This window comes from Ascaphus truei, unplaced genomic scaffold (assembly GCF_040206685.1).
Source record: "Ascaphus truei isolate aAscTru1 unplaced genomic scaffold, aAscTru1.hap1 HAP1_SCAFFOLD_1305, whole genome shotgun sequence".
Lineage (NCBI taxonomy): Eukaryota > Metazoa > Chordata > Amphibia > Anura > Ascaphidae > Ascaphus > Ascaphus truei.
In genome coordinates this window covers 7,501-33,905 of record NW_027454181.1, presented here as the reverse complement: position 1 = coordinate 33,905, position 26,405 = coordinate 7,501, and the positions used below count along the sequence as shown (strand labels likewise).

Here is a 26,405-nt window from a genome sequence, read left to right as displayed (position 1 = left end):
CCTCCCCCCCTCTCTCCCTCCCCCCCTCCCTCCCCCCCCTCCTCTCTCCCTCCCCCCTCTCTCCCTCCCCCCTCCCTCCCCCCTCCCCCCTCTCTCCCTCCCCCCTCCCTCCCCCTCCCCCCTCCCTCCCCCTCCTCTCTCCCACCCTCCCCCCTCCCTCCCCCTCCTCTCTCCCTCCCCCCCTCCTCTCTCCCTCCCCCCTCTCTCCCTCCCCCCCCCTCTCCCCCCTCTCTCCCTCCCCCCCCTCCTCCCCCCCCTCCTCTCTCCCTCCCCCCTCCCTCCCCCCCTCCTCTCTCCCTCCCCCCTCCCCCCCCCCTCCTCTCTCCCTCCCCCCTCCCCCCTCCCCCCCTCCCTCCCCCCCCACCCTCCCCCCCCTCCCTCCCCCCCCACCCTCCCCCCCTCCCTCCCTCCCCCCCCACCCTCCCCCCCTCCCTCCCTCCCCCCCCCACCCTCCCCCCCCTCCCTCCCTCCCCCCCTCCCTCCCTCCCCCCTCTTCTCTCCCTCCCCCCCCTCCTCTCTCCCTCCCCCCCTCCTCTCTCCCTCCCCCCCTCTCTCCCTCCCCCTCCCCCCTCTCTCCCTCCCCCTCCCCCCCTCTCCCCTCCCCTCCTCCCCCTCCCCTCCTCCCCCTCCCCTCCTCCCCCTCCCCCTCCCCTCCTCCCCCTCCCCTCCTCCCCCTCCCCTCCTCCCCCTCCCCTCCTCCCCCTCCCCCCCCCTCTCCCCCTCCCCCTCCCCCTCCCCCCCCCTCTCCCCCTCCCCCTCCCCCCCCCCTCTCCCCCTCCCCCCCCCTCTCCCCCCTCCCCCTCCCCCCCCCCCCCTCTCCCCCTCCCCCTCCCCCCCCCTCCCCCTCTCCCCCTCCCCCTCCCCCCCCCTCTCCCCCCCTCTCCCCCTCCCCCTCCCCCCCCTCTCCCCCTCCTCCTCCCCCTCCCCTCCTCCCCCTCCCCCTCCCCCCCTCCCCTCCTCCCCCTCCCCCTCCCCCCCCCTCTCCCCCTCCCCCCCCTCTCCCCCTCCCCCTCCCCCCCCTCTCCCCCTCCCCCTCCCCCCCCTCTCCCCCTCCCCCTCCCCCCCCTCTCCCCTCCTCCCCCTCTCCCCTCCTCCCCCTCTCCTCTCCCCCTCTCCCCTCCCCCTCTCCCCTCCCCTCCTCTCCACTCACCACCCTCTCTCCTTCTCTCCTTCAGTTCAGTCAGCACCGTCAATCTGTTGTCCTGACCAGTAATTTTGCCAAATCGGTGGTGAATTTAGCGGATGCCGTGAGTAATGTCCCCCCCTCCTCTTATACTGCCGGTGTCTCCCCCCCCTCCTCTTATACTGCCGGTGTCTCCCCCCCCCCCTCCTCTTATACTGCCGGTGTCTCCCCCTCCTCTTATACTGCCGGTGTCTCCCCCTCCTCTTATACTGCCGGTGTCTCCCCCCCCCCCTCCTCTAATACTGCCGGTGTCTCCCCCCTCCTCTTATACTGCCGGTGTCTCCCCCTCCTCTTATACTGCCGGTGTCTCCCCACCCCCTCCTCTTATACTGCCGGTGTCTCCCCCCCTTCTCTTATACTGCCAGTGTCTCCCCCGCTCCTCTTATACTGCCGGTGTCTCCCCCCCCCTCCTCTTATACTGCATTTGTCTCCCCCTCCTCTTATACTGCCGGTGTCTCCCCCCCTCCTCTTATACTGCCGGTGTCTCCCCCCCTCCTCTTATACTGCCGGTGTCTCTCCCTCCTCTTATACTGCCGGTGTCTCCCCCCCTCCTCTTATACTGCCGGTGTCTCCCCCGCTCCTCTTATACTGCCGGTGTCTCCCCCCCCCCCTCCTCTTATACTGCATTTGTCTCCCCCTCCTCTTATACTGCCGGTGTCTCCCCCCCCCCTCTTATACTGCCGGTGTCTCCCCCCCTCCTCTTATACTGCCGGTGTCTCCCCCCCCTCCTCTTATACTGCCGGTGTCTCCCCCCTCCTCTTATACTGCATTTGTCTCCCCCTCCTCTTATACTGCCGGTGTCCCCCCCTCCTCTTATACTGCCGGTGTCTCCCCCTCCTCTTATACTGCATTTGTCTCCCCCTCCTCTTATACTGCCGGTGTCTCCCCCCTCCTCTTATACTGCCGGTGTCCCCCCTCCTCTTATACTGCCGGTGTCTTCCCCCTCCTCTTATACTGCCGTGTCTCCCCCCCTCCTCTTATAGTGCCGGTGTCTCCCCCTCCTCTTATACTGCCGGTGTCTCCCCCTCCTCTTATACTGCCGGTGTCCCCCCCTCCTCTTATACTGCCGGTGTCTCCCCCCCCTCTTATACTGCCGGTCTCTCCCCCCTCCTCTTATACTGCCGGTGTCTCCTCCCTCCTCTTATACTGCCGGTGTCTCCCCCCCTCCTCTTATTCTGCCGGTGTCTCCCCCTCCTCTTATACTGCCGGTGTCTCCCCCCTCCTCTTATACTGCCGGTGTCTCCCCCCTCCTCTTATACTGCCGGTGTCTCCCCCCCCCCCTCCTCTTATACTGCCGGTGTCTCCCCCGCTCCTCTTATACTGCCGGTGTCTCCCCCTCACCCTCCTCTTATACTGCCGGTGTCTCCCCCCCCTCTTATAACTGCCGGTGTCTCCCCCGCTCCTCTTATACTGCCGGTGTCTCCCCCCCCCCCTCCTCTTATACTGCCGTGTCTCCCCCCCCCCTCTTATACTGCCGGTGTCTCCCCCCCTCCTCTTATACTGCCGGTGTCTCCCCCCCCTCCTCTTATACTGCCGGTGTCTCCCCCTCCTCTTATACTGCCGGTGTCTCCCCCCCTCCTCTTATACTGCCGGTGTCTCCCCCCTCCTCTTATACTGCCGGTGTCTCCCCCCCTCCTCTTATACTGCCGGTGTCTCCCCCCTCCTCTTATACTGCCGGTGTCTCCCCCCTCCTCTTATACTGCCGGTGTCCCCCCCCTCCTCTTATACTGCCGGTGTCTCCCCCCCCCCCCTCCTCTTATACTGCCGGTGTCTCCCCCCCCCTCTTATACTGCCGGTGTCTCCCCCCCTCCTCTTATACTGCCGGTGTCTCCCCCCCTCCTCTTATACTGCCGGTGTCTCCCCCCCTCCTCTTATACTGCCGGTGTCTCCCCCTCCTCTTATACTGCCGGTGTCTCCCCCCTCCTCTTATACTGCCGGTGTCTCCCCCTCCTCTTATACTGCCGGTGTCTCCCCCCCTCCTCTTATACTGCCGGTGTCTCCCCCCCTCCTCTTATACTGCCGGTGTCTCCCCCTCCTCTTATACTGCCGGTGTCTCCCCCCCTCCTCTTATACTGCGGTGTCTCCCCCCTCTCCTCTTATACTGCCGGTGTCTCCCCCCCCTCCTCTTATACTGCCGGTGGCTCTCCCCCCCTCCTCTTATACTGCCGGTGTCTCCCCCCTCCTCTTATACTGCCTGTGTCTTCCCCCCTCCTCTTATACTGCCCGGTGTCTCCCCCCCCTCCTCTTATACTACCGGTGTCTCCCCCCCTCCTCTTATACTGCCGGTGTCTTCCCCCTCCTCTTATACTGCCGGTGTCACCCCCCTCCTCTTATACTGCCGATGTCTCCCCCCCTCCTCATATACTGCCGGTGTCTCCCCTCCTCTTATACTGCCGGTGTCTCCCCCCCCCCTCCTCTTATACTGCCGGTGTCTCCCCCCCCCTCCTCTTATACTGCCGGTGTCTCCCCCCCCTCCTCTTATACTGCCGGTGTCTCCCCCCCCCTTCTTTTATACTGCCGGTGTCACCCCCCTCCTCTTATACTGCCGGTGTCTCCCCACCCTCCTCTTATACTGCCGGTGTCCCCCCCCCCTCCTTTTATACTGCCGGTGTGTCCCCCCCCTCCTCTTATACTGCCGATGTCTCCCCCCCCTCTTATACTGCCGGTGTCTCCCCCCCTCCTCTTATACTGCCGGTGTCTCCCCCTCCTGGCATAGAGTGGGGTTGATTATATTTTGGGGTGTGACCTCCACGGCGTTTATACCAAGCTATTTGGGGTCCCCCTCTCCCCTCCTTTGCTCTACGGCACACACACCCTCCTTCCCCCAGACACGTATCTCTGCACCCCAGACACGTATCTCTGCACCCCAGACACGTATCTCTGCACCCCCAGACACGTATCTCTGCACCCCCAGACACGTATCTCTGCACCCCCAGACACGTATCTCTCCTCCTCTTATTCTGCCGGTGTCTCCCCCTCCTCTTATACTGCCGGTGTCTCCCCCCTCCTCTTATACTGCCGGTGTCACCCCACTCCTCTTATACTGCCGGTGTCTCCCCCCCCCCCCTCCTCTTATACTGCCGGTGTCTCCCCCCGCTCTCTTATACTGCCGGTGTCTCCCCCCCCCTCCTCTTATACTGCCGGTGTCTCCCCCCCCTCTTATACTGCCGGTGTCTCCCCCGCTCCTCTTATACTGCCGGTGTCTCCCCCCCCCTCCTCTTATACTGCCGGTGTCTCCCCCCCCTCTTATACTGCCGGTGTCTCCCCCCCTCCTCCTTATACTGCCGGTGTCTCCCCCCCTCCTCTTATACTGCCGGTGTCTCCCCCCCTCCTCTTATACTGCGGTGTCTCCCCCTCCTCTTATACTGCCGGTGTCTCCCCCCCTCCTCTTATACTGCCGGTGTCTCCCCCCTCCTCTTATACTGCCGGTGTCTCCCCCCCTCCTCTTATACTGCGGTGTCTCCCCCCTCCTCTTATACTGCCGGTGTCTCCCCCCCTCCTCTTATACTGCCGGTGTCTCCCCCCCCTCCTCTTATACTGCCGGTAGCTCTCCCCCCCTCCTCTTATACTGCCGGTGTCTCCCACCCTCCTCTTATACTGCGGTGTCTCCCCCCTCCTCTTATACTGCCGGTGTCTCCCCCCTCCTCTTATACTGCCGGTGTCTCCCCCCCCCCCTCCTCTTATACTGCCGGTGTCTCCCCCGCTCCTCTTATACTGCGGTGTCTCCCCCCCCTCTTATACTGCCGGTGTCTCCCCCGCTCCTCTTATACTGCCGGTGTCTCCCCCCCCCCCCTCTTATACTGCCGGTGTCTCCCCCCCCCTCTTATACTGCCGGTGTCTCCCCCCCCTCCTCTTATACTGCCGGTGTCTCCCCCCCTCCTCTTATACTGCCGGTGTCTCCCCCTCCTCTTATACTGCCGGTGTCTCCCCCCCTCCTCTTATACTGCCGGTGTCTCCCCCTCCTCTTATACTGCCGGTGTCTCCCCCCCTCCTCTTATACTGCCGGTGTCTCCCCCCCCCCTCCTCTTATACTGCCGGTGTCTCCCCGCTCCTCTTATACTGCCGGTGTCTCCCCCCCCCCTCCTCTTATACTGCCGGTGTCTCCCCCCCCTCTTATACTGCCGGTGTCTCTCCCCCTCCTCTTATACTGCCGGTGTCTCCCCCCCTCCTCTTATACTGCCGGTGTCTCCCCCTCCTCTTATACTGCCGTGTCTCCCCCCCTCCTCTTATACTGCCGGTGTCTCCCCCCCCCCTCCTCTTATACTGCCGGTGGCTCTCCCCCCTCCTCTTATACTGCCGGTGTCTCCCACCCTCCTCTTATACTGCCGGTGTCTCCCCCCCTCCTCTTATACTGCCGGTGTCTCCCCCCCCTCCTCTTATACTGCCAGTGTCTTCCCCCCTCCTCTTATACTGCGGTGTCTCCCCCCTCCTCTTATACTGCCGATGTCTCCCCCCCTCCTCTTATACTGCCGGTGTCTCCCCCCCCCCCTCCTCTTATACTGCCGGTGTCTCCCCCCCCCCCTCCTCTTATACTGCCGGTGTCTCCCCACCCTCCTCTTATACTGCCGGTGTCCCCCCCTCCTTTTACACTGCCGGTGTGTCCCCCCCCCTCCTCTTATACTGCCGATGTCTCCCCCCCCTCTTATACTGCCGGTGTCCCCTCCTCTTATACTGCCGGTGTCTCCCCCCCTCCTCTTATACTGCCGGTGTCTCCCCCTCCTCTTATACTGTCTCCCCCTCCTGGCATAGAGTGGGGTTGATTATATTTTGGGGTGTGACCTCCACGGCGTTTATACCAAGCTATTTTGGGTCCCCCCCTCCCCTCTCCCCTCCTTTTGCTCTACGGCACACACACCCTCCTTCCCCCCAGACACGTATCTCTGCACCCCCAGACACGTATCTCTGCACCCCCAGACACGTATCTCTGCACCCCCAGACACGTATCTCTGCACCCCCAGACACGTATCTCTGCACCCCCAGACACGTATCTCTGCACCCCCAGACACGTATCTCTGCACCCCCAGACACATATCTCTGCACCCCCAGACACGTATCTCAGCACCCCCAGACACGTATCTCTGCACCCCAGACACGTATCTCTGCACCCCCAGACACGTATCTCTGCACCCCCAGACACGTATCTCAGCACCCCCAGACACGTATCTCTGCACCCCCAGACACGTATCTCTGCACCCCCAGACACATATCTCTGCACCCCCAGACACATATCTCTGCACCCCCAGACACGTATCTCTGCACCCCCAGACACGTATCTCTGCACCCCCAGACACGTATCTCTGCACCCCCAGACACGTGTCTCTGCACCCCCAGACACGTGTCTCTGCACCCCCAGACACGTATCTCTGCACCCCCATATCTTTAAGGAGCAGCTGAAGACCAGGATTGTGCTGGTGTCTCCCCCCCCCTCTTATACTGCCGGTGTCTCCCCCGCTCCTCTTATACTGCCGGTGTCTCCCCCCCCCCCTCCTCTTATACTGCCGGTGTCTCCCCCCCCTCTTATACTGCCGGTGTCTCCCCCCCTCCTCTTATACTGCCGGTGTCTCCCCCCCCTCCTCTTATACTGCCGGTGTCTCCCCCTCCTCTTATACTGCCGGTGTCTCCCCCCCTCCTCTTATACTGCCGGTGTCTCCCCCCTCCTCTTATACTGCCGGTGTCTCCCCCCCTCCTCTTATACTGCCGGTGTCTCCCCCCCTCCTCTTATACTGCCGGTGTCTCCCCCCTCCTCTTATACTGCCGGTGTCTCCCCCCCTCCTCTTATACTGCCGGTGTCTCCCCCCTCCTCTTATACTGCCGGTGTCTCCCCCGCTCCTCTTATACTGCCGGTGTCTCCCCCCCCCCTCCTCTTATACTGCCGGTGTCTCCCCCCCCTCTTATACTGCCGGTGTCTCCCCCCCTCCTCTTATACTGCCGGTGTCTCCCCCCCTCCTCTTATACTGCCGGTGTCTCCCCCTCCTCTTATACTGCCGGTGTCTCCCCCCTCCTCTTATACTGCCGGTGTCTCCCCCCCCCCTCCTCTTATACTGCCGGTGGCTCTCCCCCCTCCTCTTATACTGCCGGTGTCTCCCACCCTCCTCTTATACTGCCGGTGTCTCCCCCCCCCTCCTCTTATACTGCCGATGTCTCCCCCCCCTCCTCTTATACTGCCGGTGTCTTCCCCCCTCCTCTTATACTGCCGGTGTCTCCCCCCTCCTCTTATACTGCCGATGTCTCCCCCCCTCCTCTTATACTGCCGGTGTCTCCCCCCCCCCCCTCCTCTTATACTGCCGGTGTCTCCCCCCCCCCCTCCTCTTATACTGCCGGTGTCTCCCCACCCTCCTCTTATACTGCCGGTGTCCCCCCCCCCCTCCTTTTACACTGCCGGTGTGTCCCCCCCCCTCCTCTTATACTGCCGATGTCTCCCCCCCCTCTTATACTGCCGGTGTCCCCTCCTCTTATACTGCCGGTGTCTCCCCCCCTCCTCTTATACTGCCGGTGTCTCCCCCTCCTCTTATACTGTCTCCCCCTCCTGGCATAGAGTGGGGTTGATTATATTTTGGGGTGTGACCTCCACGGCGTTTATACCAAGCTATTTTGGGGTCCCCCTCTCCCCTCCTTTTGCTCTACGGCACACACACCCTCCTTCCCCCCAGACACGTATCTCTGCACCCCCAGACACGTATCTCTGCACCCCCAGACACGTATCTCTGCACCCCCAGACACGTATCTCTGCACCCCCAGACACGTATCTCTGCACCCCCAGACACATATCTCTGCACCCCCAGACACATATCTCTGCACCCCCAGACACGTATCTCTGCACCCCCAGACACGTATCTCTGCACCCCCAGACACGTATCTCTGCACCCCCAGACACGTGTCTCTGCACCCCCAGACACGTGTCTCTGCACCCCCAGACACGTGTCTCTGCACCCCCAGACACGTGTCTCTGCACCCCCAGACACGTATCTCTGCACCCCCAGATCTTTAAGGAGCAGCTGAACACCAGGATTGTGCTGGTTGCCATGGAAACCTGGGCGTCGGGGGACAAGATGGCGGTGAGCGAGGAGTCGCTGCAGACGCTGGGCGACTTCATGAGGTACCGGAGCACGGAGGTGCCGGAGCCGAGCGACGCGGCCCATCTCTTCTCGTGAGTAACCCCCTTCTCTTATGGGGCGACCGACACCTTCCTCTTGTCCTAAGTGGGACTGTCCCTTTAACCCATTACACACGTCCCTGTCATTAGGTCACTTTGTCCCTACGTGGGACTGTCCCTTTAACCCATAAAACACGTCCCTGTCATTAGGTCACTTTGCCCCTACGTGGGACTGTCCCTTTAACCCATTAAACACGTCCCTGTCATTAGGTCACTTTGCCCCTACGTGGGACTGTCCCTTTAACCCATTACACACGTCCCTGTCATTAGGTCACTTTGTCCCTACGTGGGACTGTCCCTTTAACCCATAAAACACGTCCCTGTCATTAGGTCTCTTTGTCCCTACGTGGGACTGTCCCTTTAACCCATTAAACACGTCCCTGTCATTAGGTCACTTTGCCCCTACGTGGGACTGACCCTTTAACCCATTAAACACGTCCCTGTCATTAGGTCACTTTGCCCCTACGTGGGACTGACCCTTTAACCCATTAAACACGTCCCTATCATTAGGTCACTTTGCCCCTACGTGGGACAGACCCATTAACCCATTAACCACGTCCCTGTCATTAGGTCACTTTGCCCCTACGTGGGACAGTCCCTTTAACCCATTAAACACGTCCCTGTCATTAGGTCACTTTGCCCCTACGTGGGACTGTCCCTTTAACCCATTAAACACATCCCTGTCATTAGGTCACTTTGCCCCTACATGGGACTGTCCCTTTAACCCATTAAACACGCCCCTGTCATTAGGTCACTTTGCCCCTACGTGGGACTGTCCCTTTAACCCATTAAACACGTCCCTGTCATTAGGTCACTTTGCCCCTACGTGGGACTGTCCCTTTAACCCATTACACACGTCCCTGTCATTAGGTCACTTTGTCCCTACGTGGGACTGTCCCTTTAACCCATAAAACACGTCCCTGTCATTAGGTCTCTTTGTCCCTACGTGGGACTGTCCCTTTAACCCATAAAACACGTCCCTGTCATTAGGTCACTTTGCCCCTACGTGCGACTGTCCCTTTAACCCATTAAACACGTCCCTGTCATTAGGTCACTTTGCCCCTACGTGGGACAGTCCCTTTAACCCATTAAACACGTCCCTGTCATTAGGTCACTTTGCCCCTACGTGGGACTGTCCCTTTAACCCATTAAACACATCCCTGTCATTAGGTCACTTTGCCCCTACATGGGACTGTCCCTTTAACCCATTAAACACGCCCCTGTCATTAGGTCACTTTGCCCCTACGTGGGACTGTCCCTTTAACCCATTAAACACGTCCATGTCATTAGGTCACTTTGCCCCTACGTGGGACTGACCCTTTAACCCATTAAACACGTCCCTGTCATTAGGTCACTTTGCTCCTACGTGGGACTGACCCTTTAACCCATTAAACACGTCCCTGTCATTAGGTCACTTTGCTCCTACGTGGGACTGTCCCTTTAACCCATTAACCACGTCCCTGTCATTAGGTCACTTTGCCCCTACGTGGGACTGTCCCTTTAACCCATTAAACACGCCCCTGTCATTAGGTCACTTTGCCCCTACGTGGGACTGTCCCTTTAACCCATTAAACACGTCCCTGTCATTAGGTCACTTTGCCCCTACGTGGGACTGACCCTTTAACCCATTACACACGTCCCTGTCATTAGGTCACTTTGCCCCTACATGGGACTATCCCTTTAAACCATTAAACACGTCCCTGTCATTAGGTCACTTTGCCCCTATGTGGGACTGACCCTTTAACCCATTAAACACGTCCCTGTCATTAGGTCACTTTGCCCCTACGTGGGACTGACCCTTTAACCCATTACACACGTCCCTGTCATTAGGTCACTTTGCCCCTATGTGGGACTGACCCTTTAACCCATTAAACACGTCCCTGTCATTAGGTCACTTTGCCCCTACGTGGGACTGACCCTTTAACCCATTAAACACGTCCCTGTCATTAGGTCACTTTGCCCCTACGTGGGACTGACCCTTTAACCCATTACACACGTCCCTGTCATTAGGTCACTTTGCCCCTACGTGGGACTGTCCCTTTAAACACGTCCCTGTCATTAGGTCACTTTGCCCCTACGTGGGACTGTCCCTTTAACCCATTAAACACTTCCCTGTCATTAGGTCACTTTGCCCCTACGTGGGACTGACCCTTTAACCCATTAAACACGTCCCTGTCATTAGGTCACTTTGCCCCTACGTGGGACTGACCCTTTAACACGTCCCTGTCATTAGGTCACTTTGCCCCTACGTGGGACTGACCCTTTAACCCATCAAACACGCCCCTGTCATTAGGTCACTTTGCCCCTACGTGGGACTGACCCTTTAACCCATTAAACACGTCCCTGTCATTAGGTCACTTTGCCCCTACGTGGGACTGACCCTTTAACCCATTAAACACATCCCTGTCATTAAGTCACTTTGCCCCTACGTGGGACTGACCCTTTAACCCATTACACACGTCCCTGTCATTAGGTCACTTTGCCCCTACGTGGGACTGTCCCTTTAAACACGTCCCTGTCATTAGGTCACTTTGCCCCTACGTGGGACTGTCCCTTTAACCCATTAAACACTTCCCTGTCATTAGGTCACTTTGCCCCTACGTGGGACTGACCCTTTAACCCATTAAACACGTCCCTGTCATTAGGTCACTTTGCCCCTACGTGGGACTGACCCTTTAACCCATCAAACACGCCCCTGTCATTAGGTCACTTTGCTCCTACGTGGGACTGTCCCTTTAACCCATTAACCACGTCCCTGTCATTAGGTCACTTTGCCCCTACGTGGGACTGTCCCTTTAACCCATTAAACACGTCCCTGTCATTAGGTCACTTTGCCCCTACGTGGGACTGTCCCTTTAACCCATTAAACACGCCCCTGTCATTAGGTCACTTTGCCCCTATGTGGGACTGTCCCTTTAACCCATTAAACACGTCCCTGTCATTAGGTCACTTTGCCCCTACGTGGGACTGACCCTTTAACCCATTAAACACGTCCCTGTCATTAGGTCACTTTGCCCCTACGTGGGACTGACCCTTTAACCCATTAAACACGTCCCTGTCATTAGGTCACTTTGCCCCTACGTGGGACTGTCCCTTTAAACACGTCCCTGTCATTAGGTCACTTTGCCCCTACGTGGGACTGTCCCTTTAACCCATTAAACACTTCCCTGTCATTAGGTCACTTTGCCCCTACGTGGGACTGACCCTTTAACCCATTAAACACGTCCCTGTCATTAGGTCACTTTGCCCCTACGTGGGACTGACCCTTTAACCCATCAAACACGCCCCTGTCATTAGGTCACTTTGCCCCTACGTGGGACTGACCCTTTAACCCATTAAACACGTCCCTGTCATTAGGTCACTTTGCTCCTACGTGGGACTGTCCCTTTAACCCATTAAACACGTCCCTGTCATTAGGTCACTTTGCTCCTACGTGGGACTGACCCTTTAACCCATTAACCACGTCCCTGTCATTAGGTCACTTTGCCCCTACGTGGGACTGACCCTTTAACCCATTAAACACGTCCCTGTCATTAGGTCACTTTGCCCCTACGTGGGACTGACCCTTTAACCCATTAAACACGTCCCTGTCATTAGGTCACTTTGCCCCTACGTGGGACTGACCCTTTAACCCATCAAACACGCCCCTGTCATTAGGTCACTTTGCTCCTACGTGGGACTGTCCCTTTAACCCATTAACCACGTCCCTGTCATTAGGTCACTTTGCCCCTACGTGGGACTGTCCCTTTAACCCATTAAACACGTCCCTGTCATTAGGTCACTTTGCCCCTACGTGGGACTGTCCCTTTAACCCATTAAACACGCCCCTGTCATTAGGTCACTTTGCCCCTATGTTGGACTGTCCCTTTAACCCATTAAACACGTCCCTGTCATTAGGTCACTTTGCCCCTACGTGGGACTGACCCTTTAACCCATTAAACACGTCCCTGTCATTAGGTCACTTTGCCCCTATGTGGGACTGTCCCTTTAACCCATTAAACACGTCCCTGTCATTAGGTCACTTTGCCCCTATGTGGGACTGACCCTTTAACCCATTAAACACGTCTCTGTCATTAGGTCACTTTGCCCCTACGTGGGACTGTCCCTTTAACCGATTACACACGTCCCTGTCATTAGGTCACTTTGTCCCTACGTGGGACTGACCCTTTAACCCATTACACACGTCCCTGTCATTAGGTCACTTTGCCCCTATGTGGGACTGACCCTTTAACCCATTAAACACGTCCCTGTCATTAGGTCACTTTGCCCCTACGTGGGACTGTCCCTTTAACCCATTACACACGTCCCTGTCATTAGGTCACTTTGCCCCTATGTGGGACTGACCCTTTAACCCATTAAACACGTCCCTGTCATTAGGTCACTTTGCCCCTACGTGGGACTGACCCTTTAACCCATTACACACGTCCCTGTCATTAGGTCACTTTGCCCCTATGTGGGACTGACCCTTTAACCCATTAAACACGTCCCTGTCATTAGGTCACTTTGCCCCTACGTGGGACTGACCCTTTAACCCATTAAACACGTCCCTGTCATTAGGTCACTTTGCCCCTACGTGGGACTGACCCTTTAACCCATTACACACGTCCCTGTCATTAGGTCACTTTGCCCCTACGTGGGACTGTCCCTTTAAACACGTCCCTGTCATTAGGTCACTTTGCCCCTACGTGGGACTGTCCCTTTAACCCATTAAACACTTCCCTGTCATTAGGTCACTTTGCCCCTACGTGGGACTGACCCTTTAACCCATTAAACACGTCCCTGTCATTAGGTCACTTTGCCCCTACCTGGGACTGACCCTTTAACCCATTAAACACGTCCCTGTCATTAGGTCACTTTGCCCCTACGTGGGACTGACCCTTTAACCCATCAAACACGCCCCTGTCATTAGGTCACTTTGCCCCTACGTGGGACTGACCCTTTAACCCATTAAACACGTCCCTGTCATTAGGTCACTTTGCTCCTACGTGGGACTGTCCCTTTAACCCATTAAACACGTCCCTGTCATTAGGTCACTTTGCTCCTACGTGGGACTGTCCCTTTAACCCATTAAACACGTCCCTGTCATTAGGTCACTTTGCTCCTACGTGGGACTGACCCTTTAACCCATTAACCACGTCCCTGTCATTAGGTCACTTTGCCCCTACGTGGGACTGACCCTTTAACCCATTAAACACGTCCCTGTCATTAGGTCACTTTGACCCTATGTGGGACTGACCCTTTAACCCATTAAACACGTCCCTGTCATTAGGTCACTTTGCCCCTACGTGGGACTGACCCTTTAACCCATTAAACACGTCCCTGTCATTAGGTCACTTTGCCCCTACGTGGGACTGACCCTTTAACCCATTACACACGTCCCTGTCATTAGGTCACTTTGCCCCTACGTGGGACTGTCCCTTTAAACACGTCCCTGTCATTAGGTCACTTTGCCCCTACGTGGGACTGTCCCTTTAACCCATTAAACACTTCCCTGTCATTAGGTCACTTTGCCCCTACGTGGGACTGACCCTTTAACCCATTAAACACGTCCCTGTCATTAGGTCACTTTGCCCCTACGTGGGACTGACCCTTTAACCCATTAAACACGTCCCTGTCATTAGGTCACTTTGCCCCTACGTGGGACTGACCCTTTAACCCATCAAACACGCCCCTGTCATTAGGTCACTTTGCCCCTACGTGGGACTGACCCTTTAACCCATTAAACACGTCCCTGTCATTAGGTCACTTTGCTCCTACGTGGTACTGTCCCTTTAACCCATTAAACACGTCCCTGTCATTAGGTCACTTTGCTCCTACGTGGGACTGTCCCTTTAACCCATTAAACACGTCCCTGTCATTAGGTCACTTTGCTCCTACGTGGGACTGACCCTTTAACCCATTAAACACGTCCCTGTCATTAGGTCACTTTGCCCCTACGTGGGACTGACCCTTTAACCCATTAAACACGTCCCTGTCATTAGGTCACTTTGCCCTTACGTGGGACTGACCCTTTAACCCATTAAACACGTCCCTGTCACTAGGTCACTTTGCCCCTACGTGGGACTGACCCTTTAACCCATTAAACACGTCCCTGTCACTAGGTCACTTTGCCCCTACGTGGGACTGACCCTTTAACCCATTAAACACGTCCCTGTCATTAGGTCACTTTGCCCCTACGTGGGACTGACCCTTTAACCCATTAAACACGTCCCTGTCATTAGGTCACTTTGCCCCTACGTGGGACTGACCCTTTAACCCATTAAACACGTCCCTGTCATTAGGTCACTTTGCCCCTACGTGGGACTGACCCTACAAATCATCGATCCCCCTCTCTTTTCTCTCCCCCCATTTTAGAGGACGCACTTTTAAGAGTAGCCGCAGTGGGACTGCATATTTCGGGGGGATCTGCTCGCGGACCCGCGGAGGGGGAGTGAACGAGGTCAGTTTAACAAGTGTAAAAGTGTCCCGTCCCAGGAGATAAAAGATGGGAGGACGGGATGAGGGAATGTGTGGGAGCGACGTGGAGAAGAGAGGCTGTAACCGCAGGACCTGGGAGATCATTGGGGAGGCTTCATCCAGCAGTGGGGAGACACGCGCTGGAGAGGATGGGATGAGGGAATGTGTGGGAGCAACGTGGAGAAGAGAGGCTGTAACCGCAGGACCTGGGAGATCACTGGGGAGGCTTCATCCAGCAGTGGGGAGACACGGGCTGGGGGGGATGGGATGAGGGAATGTGTGGGAGCGACGTGGAGAAGAGAGGCTGTAACCGCAGGATCTGGGGGATCACTGGGGAGGCTTCATCCAGCAGTGGGGAGACACGGGCTGGAGAGGATGGGACAAGGGAATGTGTGGGAGTGACGTGGAGAAGAGAGGCTGTAACAGCAGGACCTGGGAGATCACTGGGGAGGCTTCATCCAGCAGTGGGGAGACACGGGCTGGGGAGGATGGGATGAGGGAATGTGTGGGAGCGACGTGGAGAAGAGAGGCTGTAACCGCAGGACCTGGGAGATCACTGGGGAGGCTTCACCCAGCAGTGGGGAGACACGGGCTGGGGGGGATGGGATGAGGGAATGTGTGGGAGCGACGTGGAGAAGAGAGGCTGTAACCGCAGGACCTGGGAGATCACTGGGGAGGCTTCGCCCAGCAGTGGGGAGACACGGGCTGGGGAGGACGGGATGAGGGAATGTGTGGGAGCGACGTGGAGAAGAGAGGCTGTAACCGCAGGACCTGGGAGATCACTGGGGAGGCTTCATCCAGCAGTGGGGAGACACGGGCTGGAAAGGATGGGATATGGGAATGTGTGGGAGCGACGTGGAGAAGAGAGGCTGTAACCGCAGGACCTGGGAGATCACTGGGGAGGCTTCATCCAGCAGTGGGGAGACACGGGCTGGGGAGGATGGGATGAGGGAATGTGCGGGAGCGACGTGGAGAAGAGAGGCTGTAACCGCAGGACCTGGGAGATCCTTGGGAGGCTTCATCCAGCAGTGGGGAGACACGGGCTGGAGAGGATGGGATGAGGGAATGTGTGGGAGCGACGTGGAGAAGAGAGGCTGTAACCGCAGGACCTGGGAGATCACTGGGGAGGCTTCATCCAGCAGTGGGGAGACACGGGCTGGAGAGGATGGGATGGGGGAATGTGTGGGAGCGACGTGGAGAAGAGAGGCTGTAACCGCAGGACCTGGGGGATCACTGGGGAGGCTTCATCCAGCAGTGTGGAGACACAGGCCGGAGAGGATGGGATGAGGGAATGTGGGGGAGCGACGTGGAGAAGAGAGGCTGTAACCGCAGGACCTGGGAGATCACTGGGGAGGCTTCACCCAGCAGTGGGGAGACACGGGCTGGGGAGGATGATGATATGTAGACAACCCCATATACACAGAACACCACCTGAATGTGTGACCTTCTAACGATGTATATGGCTTTGGGAATAACACATTCTCTCTCTTCGTAGTACGGGAACATCGGTGCCATGGCGGTGACCCTGGCACAGACTCTAGGGCAGAACCTGGGTATGATGTGGCATAAACCGCGTACGGCCGCCGGTAAGACCCCCCCACCCACCCATGTGGACTCCAGCCATTTAAACCCCCCCCCCTCCCTGGTTGACATGCCCATGATAACCGTGTGTGGTCCTCTGCAGGAGACTGCCGGTGTCCGGACCTGTGGCTCGGCTGCGTCATGGAGGACACGGGGTGAGTGGGGTGTGGCGTAGGGGTTGGGTCCACATGTCTGCCATTCGGTATACAAGCTGGCCACCAACGGGTTGGGGGGTTAAGGATATCCCTGCTTCAGCACAGGTAGCTCACTCAATGGAGTGGCCAACCCCTGTCCTCCAAGGGTCTCCGACTGAGCCGCCTGTGCTGAAGCAGGGATATCCTGAGCCCCTGGCCGGTCGGTGGCCCTGGAGGACAGGGGTTTGCCCGCCTCTGCCTTTAATCCATGCCTTCCTTGAACAAATGCAACCAGGCGCGAAGCAAAGATTTGTCTGTTTTTCGTTTCTTCTCGGTGAAGGAGTAGTCGTTCCTTCTGGCGCCTCCGAATGGGGACAGGAGGGGGGCGCTTGTCTATTAAGCGTTTACTCGACCTGTAGCCCTACCCTAGAGCCATTAAAGATAAGAAGGGGGAGGGGGCTGTACCTGCGCAAACTCCTGTTCATAGTGATATCGCATAAAAAGGAGAAGCCAGAGGAACTCCAGCCCCCTCCCCCAGCCTTTCCTGTTTATAGGTGTCAAACACCCCCAAATGTAACCCCGAGACGTCACTGTGGTCCTCCTGGGAGTGACCGTGTGCTATCCCCCCAGAGGGGGCAGCGCGGGGGCCCTGAGCTGTGTGGGTGGGAGTGTAGCAGGGAGTCTGACCTCCTGCGTGTTCCTGCAGCTATTACCTGCCCCATAGGGGGCAGCGCGGGGGCCCTGAGCTGTGTGGGTGGGAGTGTAGCAGGAAGTCTGACCTCCTGCGTGTTCCTGCAGCTATTACCTGCCCCATAGGGGGCAGCGTGGGGGCCCTGAGCTGTGTGGGTGGGAGTGTAGCAGGGAGTCTGACCTCCTGCGTGTTCCTGCAGCTATTACCTGCCCCAGAGGGGGCAGCGCGGGGGCCCTGAGCTGTGTGCGTGGGAGTGTAGCAGGGAGTCTGACCTCCTGCGTGTTCCTGCAGCTATTACCTGCCCCAGAGGGGGCAGCGCGGGGGCCCTGAGCTGTGTGGGTGGGAGTGTAGCAGGGAGTCTGACCTCCTGCGTGTTCCTGCAGCTATTACCTGCCCCAGAGGGGGCAGCGCGGGGGCCCCTGAGTTGTGTGGGTGGGAGTGTAGCAGGAGTCTGACCTCCTGCGTGTTCCTGCAGCTATTACCTGCCCCAGAGGGGGCAGCGCGGGGGCCCTGAGCTGTGTGGGTGGGAGTGTAGCAGGGAGTCTGACCTCCTGCGTGTTCCTGCAGCTATTATCTGCCCCAGAGGTTCTCGCGCTGCAGTGTGGACGAGGTTGCACAGTTCCTGCAGGACGGGGGCGGCGGCTGTCTGTTTAATAAACCCCTAAAGGTAACAGGGGCAAATAACTATCCCCTCCACCCTGCATGCACCGCAGTTCCTCCACCCTGTGCTCACTGCTGTGCCTCCACCCTGCATACACCACCTCTCCTCCACCCTGTGCTCACTGCTGTGCCTCCACCCTGCATACACCACCGCTCCTCCACCCGGTGCTCACTGCTGTGCCTCCACCCTGCATACACCACCGCTCCTCCACCCTGTGCTCACTGCTGTGCCTCCTCCCTGCATACACCACAACTCCTCCACCCTGCATACACCACCGCTCCTCCACCCTGTGCTCACTGCTGTGCCTCCTCCCTGCATACACCACCACTCCTCCACCCTGCATACACCACCGCTCCTCCACCCTGTGCTCACTGCCGTGCCTCCACCCTGCATACACCACCGCTCCTCCACCCTGCGCTCACTGCCGTGCCTCCACCCTGCATGCACCACCGCTCCTCCACCCTGCGCTCACTGCTGTGCCTCCACCCTGCATACACCACCGCTCTTCCACCCTGGGCTCACTGCCGTGCCTCCACCCAGCATACACCACCGCTCCTCCACCCTGCATACACCACCTCTCCTCCACCCTGTGCTCACTGCTGTGCCTCCACCCAGCATACACCACCGCTCCTCCACCCTGCGCTCACTGCTGTGCCTCCACCCTGCATACACCACCGCTCCTCCACCCTGCATACACCACCGCTCCTCCACCCTGCATACAACACCTCTCCTCCACCCTGTGCTCACTGCTGTGCCTCCACCCTGCATACACCACCGCTCCTCCACCCTGTGCTCACTGCTGTGCCTCCACCCTGCATACACCACCGCTCCTCCACCCTGTGCTCACTGCCGTGCCTCCACCCTGCATACATCACCAGTCCTCCACCCTGCGCTCACTGCTGTGCCTCCACCCACCACCTCTCCTCCAACCTGTGCTCACTGCCGTGCCTCCACCCTGCATACAGCCCCGCTCCTCCACCCTGCGCTCACTGCTGTACCTTCACCCTGTATACATCAGCAGTCCTCCACCCTGCGCTCACTGCTGTGCCTCCACCCGGCATACACCACCACGCCTCCACCCTGGGCTCACTGCCGTGCCTCCACCCTGCATACACCACCACTTCCCCACCATGCACTCACTGCTGTACCTTCACCCTGCACTCACCGCCACTCCTCCACCTTTCTCTCACCGCTGTGCCTCCACCCTGCACTCACAGCCACTCCTCCACCCTGCTCTCACTGCCGTGCCTCCACCCTGCATGCACCGCAGTTCTTCCCTGCCACCACTCTTCCACCCTGCATACACCACCGCTCCTTCACCCTGCGCTCACTGCCGTGCCTCCACCCTGCATACACCACCTCTCCTCCACCCTGTGCTCACTGCCATGCCTCCACCCAGCATACACCACCGCTCCTCCACCCTGCATACATCACCTCTCCTCCACCCTGTGCTCACTGCTGTGCCTCCAACCAGCATACACCACCGCTCCTCCACCCTGCGCTCACTGCTGTGCCTCCACCCTGCATACACCACCGCTCCTCCACCCTGCGCCCACTGCTGTGCCTCCACCCTGCATACACCACCGCTCCTCCACCCTGTGCTCACTGCCGTGCCTCCACCCTGCATACACCACCTCTCCTCCAACCTGTACTCACTGCCGTGCCTCCACCCTGCATACATAACCAGTCCTCCACCCTGCGCTCACTGCTGTGCCTCCACCCTGCATACACCACCTCTCCTCCAACCTGTGCTCACTGCCGTGCCTCCACCCTGCATACAGCCCCGCTCCTCCACCCTGCGCTCACTGCTGTACCTTCACCCTGCATACATCAGCAGTCCTCCACCCTGCGCTCACTGCTGTGCCTCCACCCGGCATACACCACGCCTCCACCCTGGGCTCACTGCCGTGCCTCCACCCTGCATACACCACCACTTCCCCACAATGCACTAACTGCTGTACCTTCACCCTGCACTCACCGCCACTCCTCCACTTTTCTCTCACCGCTGTGCCTCCACCCTGCTCTCACAACCACTCCTCCACCCTGCTCTCACTGCCGTGCCTCCACTCTGCATACACCACCACTCCTCCACCTTTCTCTCACCGCTGTGCCCCCACCCTGCATGCACCACCATGCCTCCACCCTGTATACATCACCACTCCCCCACCCTGCGCTCACTGCTGTTCCTCCACCCTGTATACATCACCACTCCACTCTGCGCTCACTGCCGTGCCCCCACCCTGCATACACCACCACTCCTCCATCATGCGCTCACTGCCGTGCCTCCACCCTGTATACACCACCACTCCTCCACCCTGCGCTCACTGCCGTGCCTCCACCCTGCATACACCACCACTCCTCCACCTTTCTCTCACCGCCGTGCCCCCACCCTGCATGCACCACCATGCCTCCACCCTGTATACATCACCGCTCCTCCACCCTGCGCTCACTGCCGTGCCTCCACCCTGCATACACCACCACTCCTCCACCCTGCGCTCACTGCCGTGCCCCCACCCTGCATACACCACCACTCCTCCATCATGCGCTCACTGCCGTGCCTCCACCCTGTATACACCACCACTCCTCCACCCTGCGCTCACTGCCGTGCCTCCACCCTGCATTCACCACCACTCCTCCATCATGCGCTCACTGCCGTGCCTCCACCCTGCATACACCACCACTCATCCACTCTGCGCTCACTGCTGTGCCTCCACCCTGCATACACCACCGCTCCTCCATCCTGCATACACCACCTCTCCTCCACCCTGTGCTCACTGCTGTGCCTCCACCCTGCATACACCACCGCTCCTCCACCCTGCGCTCACTGCTGTGCCTCCACCCTGCATACACCACTGCTCCTCCACCCTGTGCTCACTGCCGTGCCTCCACCCTGCATACACCACCTCTCCTCCAACCTGTGCTCACTGCCGTGCCTCCACCCTGCATACAGCTCCTTTCCTCCAACCTGTGCTCACTGCTGTACCTTCACCCTGCATACAGCACCTCTCCTCCAACCTGTGCTCACTGCTGTACCTTCACATAGCATACAGCACCTCTCCTCCAACCTGTGCTCACTGCTGTACCTTCACCCTGCATACATCACCAGTCCTCCACCCTGCGCTCACTGCTGTGCCTCCACCCTGCATACACCACCACGCCTCCACCCTGGGCTCACTGCCGTGCCTCCATCCTGCATACACCACCACTTCCCCACCATGCACTCACTGCTGTACCTTCACCCTGCACTCACCGCCACTCCTCCACCTTTCTCTCACCGCTGTGCCTCCACCCTGCACTCACCGCCACTCCTCCACCCTGCTCTCACTGCCGTGCCTCCACCCTGCATACACCACCACTCCTCCACCTTTCTCTCACCGCCGTGCCCCCACCCTGCATGCACCACCATGCCTCCACCCTGTATACATCACCACTCCCCCACCCTGCGCTCACTGCTGTGCCTCCACCCTGTATACATCACCACTCCTCCAGTCTGAGCACACTGCCGTGCCTCCACCCTGCATACACCACCACTCCTCCACCCTGCGCTCACTGCTGTGCCTCCACCCTGCATACACCACCGCTCCTCCATCCTGCATACACCACCTCTCCTCCACCCTGTGCTCACTGCTGTGCCTCCACCCTGCATACACCACCGCTCCTCCACCCTGCGCTCACTGCTGTGCCTCCACCCTGCATACACCACTGCTCCTCCACCCTGTGCTCACTGCCGTGCCTCCACCCTGCATACACCACCTCTCCTCCAACCTGTGCTCACTGCCGTGCCTCCACCCTGCATACAGCACCTCTCCTCCAACCTGTGCTCACTGCTGTACCTTCACCCTGCATACATCACCAGTCCTCCACCCTGCGCTCACTGCTGTGCCTCCACCCTGCATACACCACCACACCTCCACCCTGGGCTCACTGCCGTGCCTCCATCCTGCATACACCACCACTTCCCCACCATGCACTCACTGCTGTGCCTCCACCCTGCACTCACCGCCACTCCTCCACCCTGCTCTCACTGCCGTGCCTCCACCCTGCATACACCACCACTCCTCCACCTTTCTCTCACCGCCGTGCCCCCACCCTGCATGCACCACCATGCCTCCACCCTGTATACATCACCACTCCCCCACCCTGCGCTCACTGCTGTGCCTCCACCCTGTATACATCACCACTCCTCCAGTCTGAGCACACTGCCGTGCCTCCACCCTGCATACACCACCACTCCTCCACCCTGCGCTCACTGCCGTGCCTCCACCCTGCATACACCACCACTCCTCCACCCTGCGCTCACTGCCGTGCCCCCACCCTGCATACACCACCACTCCTCCATCATGCGCTCACTGCCGTGCCTCCACCCTGTATACACCACCACTCCTCCACCCTGCGCTCACTGTTGTGCCTCCACCCAGCATACACCACCACTTCTCCACCCTGTGCTCACTGCCGTGCCTCCACCCTGCATACACCACCACTCCTCCACCCTGCGCTCACTGCCGTGCCCCCACCCTGCATACACCACCACTCCTCCATCATGCGCTCACTGCCGTGCCTCCACCCTGTATACACCACCACTCCTCCACCCTGCGCTCACTGCCGTGCCTCCACCCTGCATACACCACCTCTCCCCCACCCTGCACTCACTGCCGTGCCTCCACCCTGCATACACCACTCCACCCTGCGCTCACTGCCGTGCCTCCACCCTGCATGCACCACCATGCCTCCACCCTGTATACATCACCACTCCCCCACCCTGCGCTCACTGCTGTTCCTCCAACCTGTATACATCACCACTCCACTCTGCGCTCACTGCCGTGCCTCCACCCAGCATACACCACCACGCCTCCACCCTGGGCTCACTGCCGTGCCTCCACCCTGCATACACCACCACTTCCCCACCATGCACTCACTGCTGTACCTTCACCCTGCACTCACCGCCACTCCTCCACCTTTCTCTCACCGCTGTGCCTCCACCCTGCACTCACAGCCACTCCTCCACCCTGCTCTCGCTGCCGTGCCTCCACCCTGCATGCACCGCAGTTCTTCCCTGCCACCACTCTTCCACCCTGCATACACCACCGCTCCTTCACCCTGCGCTCACTGCCATGCCTCCACCCTGCATACACCACCTCTCCTCCACCCTGTGCTCACTGCCATGCCTCCACCCAGCGTACACCACCACTCCTCTACCCTGCATACACCACCTCTCCTCCACCCTGTGCTCACTGCTGTGCCTCCACCCAGCATACACCACCGCTCCTCCACCCTGCGCTCACTGCTGTGCCTCCACCCTGCATACACCACCGCTCCTCCACCCTGCATACACCACCGCTCCTCCACCCTGCATACAACACCTCTCCTCCACCCTGTGCTCACTGCCGTGCCCCCACCCTGCATACACCACCACTCCTCCATCATGCGCTCACTGCCGTGCCTCCACCCTGTATACACCACCACTCCTCCACCCTGCGCTCACTGCCGTGCCTCCACCTTGCATACACCACCTCTCCCCCACCCTGCACTCACTGCCGTGCCTCCACCCTGCATACACCACTCCACCCTGCGCTCACTGCCGTGCCTCCACCCTGCATACACCACCTCTCCTCCACCATGCGCTCACTGCCTTGCCTTCAGTCTGCATACACCACCACTCCTCCATCATGCGCTCACTGCCGTGCCTCCACCCTGTATACACCACCACTCCTCCACCCTGCGCTCACTGCCGTGCCTCCACCTTGCATACACCACCTCTCCCCCACCCTGCACTCACTGCCGTGCCTCCACCCTGCATACACCACTCCACCCTGCGCTCACTGCCGTGCCTCCACCCTGCATACACCACCTCTCCTCCACCATGCGCTCACTGCCTTGCCTTCAGTCTGCATACACCACCACTCCTCCATCATGCGCTCACTGCCGTGCCTCCACCCTGTATACACCACCACTCCTCCACCCTGCGCTCACTGCCGTGCCTCCACCCTGCCCGCACCACCACTCATCCACCCTGCGCTCACTGCCGTGCCTCCACCCTGCATACACCACCACTCATTCATCCTGCGCCCCCCCCCCCCTCCCCACTTCATGTCTCTTCTTCCAGCTGCTGGGCCCCCCGTCCTGCGGGAACGGCTTCGTGGAGGTGGGAGAGGAGTGTGACTGCGGCTCCCCTGCTGTGAGTATCCCCCCGGGGACCGAAAGATCACGTGTGTGTGTGTGTGATCTTGTATGTCATTGGGGGTGATCCCCCAACGGGAGAAACTCCTTGGGGGATGAAGTGACGCTGACGCGCTCCGCCCCCCCTTCCTCCTCTCTTCCCGCAGGAATGCGCGCGCTCCGGCGCCGGAAACTGCTGCAAGAAGTGCACCCTGAGTCACGACGCTATGTGCAGCGACGGGCTGTGTTGCAGGAGCTGCAGGGTATGGCTGCCGAGTACGCACACGCACACGCATGTTAACACACGCGCGTGCTTATACTGCATCCATGTACACAACGCTTCACAGGTGTGATACACACGTCATAATATTTGTGTAAGCCGCAATACGTTTTTAAAGGGTTCCGCACTAATGTGTTATTACCTCCCCCTCTCCCCTTCCCCCCCCTCTCCCTTTCCCCCCCCCCTCTCCCCCTCCCCCCCCTCTCCAGTATGAGCCACGAGGGACCGTGTGCCGGGAGCCGGTCAATGAATGTGACGTACCGGAGACCTGCCCAGGAGACTCCAGTGTGGTGAGTGGTGAAAGGGGAGAGCGTTGGGTGGCAGAGCGTTGGGTGGCAGAGCGTTGGGTGGCAGAGCGTTGGTTGGCAGAGCGTTGGGTGGGAGAGCAGTGGGTGGGTGAGTAGTGGGTGGAAGAGCGTTGGGTGGCAGAGCAGTGGGTGGGTGAGTAGTGGGTGGAAGAGCGTTGGGTAGGAAAGCGTTGGGTGGCAGAGCGTTGGGTGGCAGAGCATTGGGTAGGAGAGCAGTGGGTGGGTGAGTAGTGGGTGGAAGAGCGTTGGGTGGCAGAGCAGTGGGTGGGTGAGTAGTGGGTGGAAGAGCGTTGGGTAGGAAAGCGTTGGGTGGCAGAGCGTTGGGTGGCAGAGCGTTGGGTGGCAGAGCATTGGGTGGGAGAGCGTTGGGTAGGAGAGCATTGGGTGGCAGATTGTTGGGTGGCAGAGCGTTGGGTGGCAGAGCATTGGGCGGCAGAGCATTGGGTGGGAGAGCGTTGGGTAGGAGAGCGTTGGGTGGGAGAGCGTTGGGTGGCAGAGCATTGGGTGGCAGAGCGTTGGGTGGGAGAGCGTTGGCAGATTGTTGGGTGGCAGAGCGTTGGGTGGCAGAGCATTGGGCGGCAGAGCATTGGGTGGGAGAGCGTTGGGTAGGAGAGCGTTGGGTGGGAGAGCGTTGGGTGGCAGAGCATTGGGTGGGAGAGCGTTGGGTAGGAGAGCGTTGGGTGGCAGATTGTTGGGTGGCAGAGCATTGGTTGGCAGAGCGTTGGGTGGCAGAGCGTTCGGGTGGCAGAGCGTTGGGTGGGAGAGCGTTGGGTGGCAGAGTGTTGGGTAGGAGAGCGTTGGGTGGCAGAGCGTTGGGTGGCAGAGCGTTGGGTGGGAGAGCGTTGGGTGGCAGAGCGTTGGGTGGCAGATTGTTGGGTGGCAGAGCGTTGGGTGGCAGAGCGTTGGTTGGCAGAGCATTGGGTGGGAGAGCGTTGGGTGGCAGAGCGTTGGGTAGGAGAGCATTGGGTGGCAGAGCGTTGGGTGGCAGAGCGTTGGGTAGGAGAGCGTTGGGTGGCAGAGCGTTGGGTGGCAGAGCGTTGGGTAGGAGAGCGTTGGGTGGCAGAGCGTTGGGTGGCAGAGCGTTGGGTGGCAGAGCGTTGGGTGGCAGAGCGTTGGGTGGCAGAGCGTTGGGTAGGAGAGCGTTGGGTGGCAGAGCGTTGGGTGGCAGAGCGTTGGGTGGCAGAGCGTTGGGTGGCAGAGCGTTGGGTGGCAGAGCGTTGGGTGGCAGAGCGTTGGGTGGCAGAGCGTTGGTTGGCAGAGCGTTGGGTGGCAGAGCGTTGGGTGGCAGAGCGTTGGGTGGCAGAGCGTTGGGTGGCAGAGCGTTGGGTGGCAGAGCGTTGGGTGGCAGAGCGTTGGGTGGCAGAGCGTTGGGTGGCAGAGCGTTGGGTGGCAGAGCGTTGGGTGGCAGAGCGTTGGGTGGCAGAGCGTTGGGTGGCAGAGCGTTGGGTGGCAGATTGTTGGGTGGCAGAGCGTTGGGCGGCAGAGCGTTGTGTGGCAGATTGTTGGGTGGCAGAGCGTTGGGCGGCAGAGCGTTGTGTGGCAGAGCGTTGGGTGGCAGAGCATTGGGTGGGAGAGCGTTGGGTGGCAGAGCGTTGGGCGGGAGAGCGTTGGGCGGCAGAGCGTTGGGCGGCAGAGCGTTGGGTGGCAGAGCGTTGGGTGGCAGAGCGTTGGGTGGCAGAGCGTTGGTTGGCAGAGCGTTGGGTGGCAGAGCGTTGGGTGGCAGAGCGTTGGGTGGCAGAGCGTTGGGTGGCAGAGCGTTGGGTGGCAGAGCGTTGGGTGGCAGAGCGTTGGGTGGCAGATTG

At 59.6% G+C, this 26,405-nt stretch overlaps 1 protein-coding gene across 1 annotated transcript in view; it reads left to right on the top strand.

The window, feature by feature from the left end:
* Positions 1-24,585, top strand: part of LOC142475652 (disintegrin and metalloproteinase domain-containing protein 11-like) — a gene marked incomplete at its 3' end in the record, with an annotated part of 51,427 nt that extends 26,842 nt beyond the window's left edge. Inside the window, exons 10-18 of the mRNA XM_075581423.1 lie at positions 1,176-1,247; positions 8,164-8,330; positions 14,691-14,775; positions 16,288-16,378; positions 16,477-16,528; positions 17,766-17,865; positions 23,963-24,034; positions 24,183-24,278; positions 24,505-24,585. Of these exons, the coding sequence (XP_075437538.1) occupies positions 1,176-1,247; positions 8,164-8,330; positions 14,691-14,775; positions 16,288-16,378; positions 16,477-16,528; positions 17,766-17,865; positions 23,963-24,034; positions 24,183-24,278; positions 24,505-24,585 (816 nt within the window). The remainder of the gene's footprint in view (positions 1-1,175; positions 1,248-8,163; positions 8,331-14,690; positions 14,776-16,287; positions 16,379-16,476; positions 16,529-17,765; positions 17,866-23,962; positions 24,035-24,182; positions 24,279-24,504) is intronic.
* Positions 24,586-26,405: the final 1,820 nt, after the last annotated feature.